Below are 7,500 nucleotides of genomic sequence, written 5' to 3'. Positions count from 1 at the left end.
TTTGACCCTCAACCATAGTATCTCCTCAAATGTGGTGTCTCTGCAGAGGAGATACAGGCTCAGAGAAAAAAGAAGTTTTTTTTTTTTTGCATCATATTTATCCAGAAACCAGCTGAGAAAAAGACGTGTGTTCTATAATCCAGGAACATGGAGAACACGCAGAACCGTCTTCAGCATCGAGAAGGTGAAGCAAAACCCTTTTCTGTAGGAGTTTATATCTGTTTCTCACATCTCCCCCTCAAGATGCCACCATCTCTGCCATTCCAGCACCCTGAGCTTCTCTCAGATCATTGTTCTGCTGAATTCTGGAGGCCTCATGTTCATCTGAGAAATATTCTGGTGTGTGATGGAGCTCATCATCATCATCATTTCACTTCCTGCAGGTTTCTCAGCTCCTGTGGGTGTAAACCATGCTGAAATCATCACCTCCACCATCAGCTGGTCTGAGGTGTTTGTGGTCATTCACTGTGCTGCTGGTGAACATCTCCAGCTTGGTCTCATCAGTCCAAAGCAGAATGTTCCAGAACTTCTATGCTTTGTTCTGACAGAAACCAGAGTCTGCTAAAAGTTCCATGAAAGCCCTACTTCTGATTGTGTTTCTGAACATTTAATTTGTCTGTAGATCACATGATGAAGCCGGACCGAGTTTGCTGGGACTCTCACTCCTCACATGATCATTCTGGAAGCTTCTCTATAAGTACTCAGTCCTTCACACTGTGGGATGGTGGTTTTCACTTCTCTGAGGTTGTGGCTAAGGTACTTTCTTCTTGGCATGATGTGGACACACAATTAAAAAGATCAAACTGTTGAACATTCTGCTTTTACAGAGTCGCTCACACCTCCTGATGAAGCTCATTAGTGACACACACCTAATGACTCACTCATGACTGGGGCAATAGGAGATCTTCTCAGATGGTTTCTGAATGTTGGTTTATCTTCTGGGAGAAATGGCTGGGTGTGATTCCAGATGTTGGTGTTGATCACAAGATCATTATTCAGGCCCTGATTAATAAAAGCATAGCACTGTGGTCGTTCTCCCACAGGCTCCTTGATGTGCTCCTCGAGTTTCAGCTCCATCCCCTGATTCAGAGTTTCAGCTCCACCCCCTGATCCTCCTCCAGCACCCAGATGATCTGGATCAGCTCTGCTGGACTGCTGTACGTCCGGAGCATCTTAAGGAGGAGCTTGTATCCGGGGTCAGGATGGGGTCAGAGCGTATCCAGGACTTTTTAATGTTTAGGGAAAAGGGTTTTTTTTCTAGGAAATTTTTGTTCGCTAATCCTCACTGTATAAACACTGCAGAGTTCCTCCGAACATTCCGGAAGCATCTGTTATCACTCCACTGATCCACGTCCAACAGTGAGGAGAAAACCAGAGGAACTCCACCACCACAGTGAGCTGCTCTCTACCCGCCCTGTGTGACGCTAAGCTAAACTTTACCAGACTGAAGTGAGCTGTGTGTAGGATCAGATAATAGAGCTGATCATTTCCAACACACACATGAGGTCAGTCTGAACCTGACACTGTCCAGGAGTATGAGCAGATATGTTCTCCGTGTTACTGAGAGAGGATCTGGAAAGGTCACACTCATGTCTGTGTGTGAAGTGAAGAAGATGATCTGTATGCTGAAGAAGGCTTCAATACAATCATGACAATGAAAAGGAGAAGAACAACTCACAGCGTATCTGAAGGAGAGGTTGTGTTCCCTGTCATTCGCCCGAATCTTCCTCTCCGTCTCTGGAACAAGACACAACATTAAACAGCAGAAAGTGTGTGAGTGTGTTACAGTGTGAGTGTGTTACAGTATGTGTATGTTACAGTGTGAGTGTGTTACAGTGTGAGTGTGTTACAGTATGTGTGTTACAGTGTGAGTGTGTTACAGTGTGAGTGTGTTACAGTGTGAGTGTCTTACAGTATGTGTATGTTACAGTGTGAGTGTGTTACAGAGTGAGTGTGTGTGTGTGTATTACAGTCTGGGTGTGAGTGTGTTACAGTGTGTTATATTGTGTGAGTGTGTGTGTTAGTGTGAGTGTGTTACAGAGTGAGTGTGTGTGTGTGTATTACAGTCTGAGTGTGAGTGTGTTACAGTGTGTTATATTGTGTGAGTGTGTGTGTTACAGTGTGAGTGTGTTATAGTGTGTGATATAGTGTGAGTGTGTTACAGTGTGTGATATAGTGTGTTGCAGTGTGTTACAGTGTGTGATATAGTGTGAGTGTGTTACAGTGTGTGATATAGTGTGTTACAGTGTGAGTGTGTTAGTCTGAGTGTGTTACAGTGTGAGTGTGTTACAGTGTGTTACAGTGTGAGTGTGTTAGTGTGAGTGTGTTACAGTGTGTTACAGTGTGTGATATAGACTGAGTGTTTTAGTGTTTACAGTCTGAGTGTGTTACAGTGTGAGTGTGTTACAGTGTGTGATATAGACTGAGTGTGTTAGTGTTTACAGTCTGAGTGTGTTACAGTGTGTTACAGTGTGAGTGTGTTACAGTGTGAGTGTGTTACAGTGTGTGATATAGTCTGAGTGTGTTAGTGTTTACAGTCTGAGTGTGTTAGTGTGCTACAGTGTGTTACAGTGTGAGTGTGTTACAGTGTGAGTGTGTTACAGTGTTTACAGTGAGTGTGTTACAGTGTGAGTGTGTTACAGTGTGAGTGTCTTACAGTGTGAGTGTGTTACAGTATGTGTATGTTACAGTGTGAGTGTGTTACAGTGTTTACAGTGAGTGTGTTACAGTGTGAGTGTCTTACAGTATGTGTATGTTACAGTGTGAGTGTGTTACAGTGTGAGTGTGTTACAGAGTGAGTGTGTGTGTGTATTACAGTCTGAGTGTGAGTGTGTTACAGTGTGTTATATTGTGTGAGTGTGTGTGTTACAGTGTGAGTGTGTTACAGTGTGTTATATTGTGTGAGTGTGTGTGTTACAGTGTGAGTGTGTTACAGTGTGTGTATGTTACAGTGTGAGTGTGTTACAGAGTGAGTGTGTTACAGAGTGAGTGTGGGTGTGTATTACAGTCTGAGTGTGAGTGTGTTACAGTGTGAGTGTGTTACAGTGTTTACAGTGAGTGTGTTACAGTGTGAGTGTGTTACAGTGTGAGTGTCTTACAGTGTGAGTGTGTTACAGTATGTGTATGTTACAGTGTGAGTGTGTTACAGTGTGAGTGTGTTACAGTGTGAGTGTCTTACAGTATGTGTATGTTACAGTGTGAGTGTGTTACAGAGTGAGTGTGTGTGTGTATTACAGTCTGAGTGTGAGTGTGTTACAGTGTGTTATATTGTGTGAGTGTGTGTGTTACAGTGTGAGTGTGTTATAGTGTGTGATATAGTGTGAGTGTGTTACAGTGTGTGATATAGTGTGTTGCAGTGTGTTACAGTCTGAGTGTGTTACAGTGTGAGTGTTTTACAGTGTGAGTGTGTTACAGTGTGAGTGTGTTACAGTGTGTGATATAGTCTGAGTGTGTTAGTGTTTACAGTCTGAGTGTGTTACAGTGTTTACAGTGTGAGTGTGTTACAGTGTGTGTGTTACAGTGTGTAATATAGTCTGAGTGTGTTAGTGTTTACAGTGTGAGTGTGTTACAGTGTGAGTGTGTTACAGTGTGTGATATAGACTGAGTGTTTTAGTGTTTACAGTGTGAGTGTGTTACAGTGTGAGTGTGTTACAGTGTGTGATATAGACTGAGTGTGTTAGTGTTTACAGTCTGAGTGTGTTACAGTGTGTAATATAGTCTGAGTGTGTTAGTGTTTACAGTGTGAGTGTGTTACAGTGTGAGTGTGTTACAGTGTGTGATATAGACTGAGTGTTTTAGTGTTTACAGTGTGAGTGTGTTACAGTGTGAGTGTGTTACAGTGTGTGATATAGACTGAGTGTGTTAGTGTTTACAGTCTGAGTGTGTTACAGTGTGTAATATAGTCTGAGTGTGTTAGTGTTTACAGTGTGAGTGTGTTACAGTGTGAGTGTGTTACAGTGTGTGATATAGACTGAGTGTTTTAGTGTTTACAGTGTGAGTGTGTTACAGTGTGAGTGTGTTACAGTGTGTGATATAGACTGAGTGTTTTAGTGTTTACAGTGTGAGTGTGTTACAGTGTTTACAGTGAGTGTGTTACAGTGTGAGTGTTACAGTGTGTTACAGTGTGTTACAGTGTGAGTGTTACAGTGTGTTACAGTGTGTTACAGTGTGAGTGTTACAGTGTGTTACAGTGTGTTAGTGTGATTGTGTTACAGTGTGTTACAGTGTGAGTGTGTTACAGTGTGAGTGTGTTACAGTGTGTTACAGTGTGAGTGTGTTAGTGTGTTATAGTGTGAGTGTGTTACAGTGTGAGTGTGTTACACTGTGTTACAGTGTGTTACAGTGTGTTACAGTGTGAGTGTGTTAGTGTGTTATAGTGTGAGTGTGTTACAGTGTGAGTGTGTTACACTGTGTTACAGTGTGTTACAGTGTGTTACAGTGTGAGTGTGTTACAGTGTGTTATAGTGTGAGTGTGTTACAGTGTGAGTGTGTTACACTGTGTTACAGTGTGTTACAGTGTGAGTGTGTTACAGTCTGAGTGTGTTACAGTGTGTTACAGTGTGAGTGTGTTACAGTCTGAGTATGTTACAGTGTGATTGTGTTACAGTGTGTTACAGTGTGAGTGTGTTACAGTCTGAGTATGTTACAGTGTGATTGTGTTACAGTGTGTTACAGTGTGAGTGTGTTACAGTGTGTTACAGTGTGTGTGTTACAGTCTGAGTGTGTTACAGTGTGTTACAGTGTGATTGTGTTACAGTGTGTTACAGTGTTTACAGTGTGAGTGTGTTACAGTGTTTACAGTGTGTGTGTTACAGTGTGAGTGTGTTACAGTGTGAGTGTGTTACAGTGTGTTACAGTGTGATTGTGTTAGTGTGTTACAGTGTGAGTGTGTTAGTGTGAGTGTGTTACAGTGTTTACAGTGTGATTGTGTTACACTGTGTTACAGTGTGAGTGTGTTACAGTGTGAGTGTGTTAGTGTGTTACAGTGTGAGTGTGTTAGTGTGTTACAGTGTGAGTGTGTTACAGTGTGTTACAGTGTGTTACAGTGTTTACAGTGTGAGTGTATTACAGTGTGAGTGTGTTACAGTGTTTACAGTGTGATTGTGTTACAGTGTGAGTGTGTTACAGTGTGTTACAGTGTGAGTGTGTTACAGTGTGTTACAGTGTGATTGTGTTACAGTGTGTTACAGTGTGAGTGTGTTAGTGTGAGTGTGTTAGTGTTTACAGTGTGATTGTGTTACAGTGTGAGTGTGTTACAGTGTGTTACAGTGTGAGTGTGTTACAGTGTGTTATAGTGTGAGTGTGTTAGTGTGAGTGTGTTACACTGTGTTACAGTGTGTTACAGTGTTTACAGTGTGAGTGTGTTACAGTGTGTTACAGTGTGTGTGTTACAGTGTGAGTGTGTTACAGTGTGTTACAGTGTGAGTGTGTTACAGTGTGTTACAGTGTGAGTGTGTTACAGTGTGTTACAGTGTTTACAGTGTGAGTGTGTTACAGTGTGAGTGTGTTACAGTGTGTTACAGTGTGAGTGTGTTACAGTGTGTTACAGTGTTTACAGTGTGAGTGTGTTACAGTGTGAGTGTGTTACAGTGTTTACAGTGTGAGTGTGTTACAGTGTGTTAGTGTGTTACAGTGTGAGTGTGTTACAGTGTGTTACAGTGTGATTGTGTTAGTGTGTTACAGTGTGAGTGTGTTAGTGTGAGTGTGTTACAGTGTTTACAGTGTGATTGTGTTACAGTGTGATTGTGTTACAGTGTGTTACAGTGTGAGTGTGTTACACTGTGTTACAGTGTGAGTGTGTTACAGTGTGAGTGTGTTAGTGTGTTACAGTGTGAGTGTGTTACAGTGTGTTACAGTGTGAGTGTTACAGTGTGTTACAGTGTGAGTGTGTTACAGTGTGTTACAGTGTGATTGTGTTAGTGTGTTACAGTGTGAGTGTGTTAGTGTGAGTGTGTTAGTGTTTACAGTGTGATTGTGTTACAGTGTGAGTGTGTTACAGTGTGTTACAGTGTGAGTGTGTTACAGTGTGTTACAGTGTGAGTGTGTTACAGTGTTTACAGTGTGAGTGTGTTACAGTGTGAGTGTGTTACAGTGTGTTACAGTGTGATTGTGTTACAGTGTGAGTGTGTTACACTGTGTTACAGTGTGTTACAGTGTGAGTGTGTTACAGTGTGAGTGTGTTACAGTGTGTTACAGTGTGAGTGTGTTACAGTGTGAGTGTGTTACAGTGTGTTACAGTGTGAGTGTGTTAGTGTGAGTGTGTTACAGTGTGAGTGTTACAGTGTGATACAGTGTGAGTGTGTTACAGTGTGAGTGTGTTACAGTGTGTTACAGTGTGTTACAGTGTGTTACAGTGTGAGTGTGTTACAGTGTGAGTGTGTTACAGTGTGATTGTGTTACAGTGTTTACAGTGTGAGTGTGTTAGTGTGTTAGTGTGAGTGTGTTACAGTGTGTTACAGTGTGTTACAGTGTGAGTGTGTTAGTGTGAGTGTTACAGTGTGTTACAGTGTGAGTGTGTTACAGTGTGTTACAGTGTGTGTTAGTGTGTTACAGTGTGTTACAGTGTGAGTGTGTTACAGTGTGTTACAGTGTGTTACAGTGTGTTATAGTGTGAGTGTTAGTGTGTTACAGTGTGTTACAGTGTGAGTGTGTTACAGTGTGTTACAGTGTGTTACAGTGTGTTATAGTGTGAGTGTTAGTGTGTTACAGTGTGTTACAGTGTGAGTGTATTACAGTGTGATTGTGTTACAGTGTGTTACAGTGTGAGTGTGTTACAGTGTGAGTGTGTTACAGTATGTGTGTTACAGTGTGAGTGTGTTACAGTGTGAGTGTGTTACAGTGTGAGTGTGTTACAGTGTGTGTTACAGTGAGTGTGTTAGAGTCTGAAGCACCTCATGCTGCAGGTTGTGTTACACCACCTTACAGTTTCACTTAGACTCGTTATAAAGAACCTCCCTGCTTACTGACTGCTCCAAGACCACTGCTATTGTTACTATGGCGACGGGAACAGCAACTGCATCATCACTCAGATCAGATTGAATGACGTTTTTGGGGAAGTGTGTGCGTGTGTGTGTCTGTGTGTGAAATTACCTTTCTCTTTTTTTTTCACACAGTCAAGGCCAAAGAACGACATGGCTGCAGCTCTTCGTCACTGTCAGTCAATCATCACATCTGCCTGAATAAACACACACACACACAGACAGACACACACACAAATCATCATAAATCTCACATTCATTAACTGACACCACTCATTTTCTTGTCCTCCATCTTGGATTTTCTTCACACCTTGAGCTGCGACCTGATTGGTCAGTCTGTGCTGCAACTAAAGAACGAAAAACCCGAAACCACAACTTTGCTCACATCACACCCACTTCCTGCGTGATCACACGTACACTGTGTGAAAGCAGATGTAGGTCGGCTCTACACACACTCACACTTCCAGATGAAAAGTCAGGGAATCCTCAGAGTGTCCAGGGTTTTATACAGAAAGAGGGAGCA

At 42.2% G+C, this 7,500-nt stretch overlaps 1 protein-coding gene across 3 annotated transcripts in view; it reads right to left on the bottom strand.

Annotated features, from left to right (window-relative positions):
* atp8b5a (ATPase phospholipid transporting 8B5a) overlaps positions 1-7,500 on the bottom strand; it is a 75,358-nt gene that overhangs the window by 50,851 nt on the left and 17,007 nt on the right. For all 3 annotated transcript variants that reach the window (XM_058374953.1, XM_058374954.1, XM_058374952.1), the window contains exons 2-3: positions 7,090-7,174; positions 1,679-1,737 (exon numbers count right to left, since the gene is read on the bottom strand). In XM_058374953.1, the coding sequence (XP_058230936.1) occupies positions 1,679-1,737; positions 7,090-7,132 (102 nt within the window). In that variant the 5' untranslated portion in view covers positions 7,133-7,174. The remainder of the gene's footprint in view (positions 1-1,678; positions 1,738-7,089; positions 7,175-7,500) is intronic.

The sequence above is a fragment of the Hemibagrus wyckioides genome, linkage group LG22, assembly GCF_019097595.1.
Source record: "Hemibagrus wyckioides isolate EC202008001 linkage group LG22, SWU_Hwy_1.0, whole genome shotgun sequence".
Taxonomy (NCBI): Eukaryota; Metazoa; Chordata; class Actinopteri; order Siluriformes; family Bagridae; genus Hemibagrus; species Hemibagrus wyckioides.
Note: the sequence above shows the minus strand (reverse complement) of the source record. Positions and strands in the feature narration are given on the sequence as shown.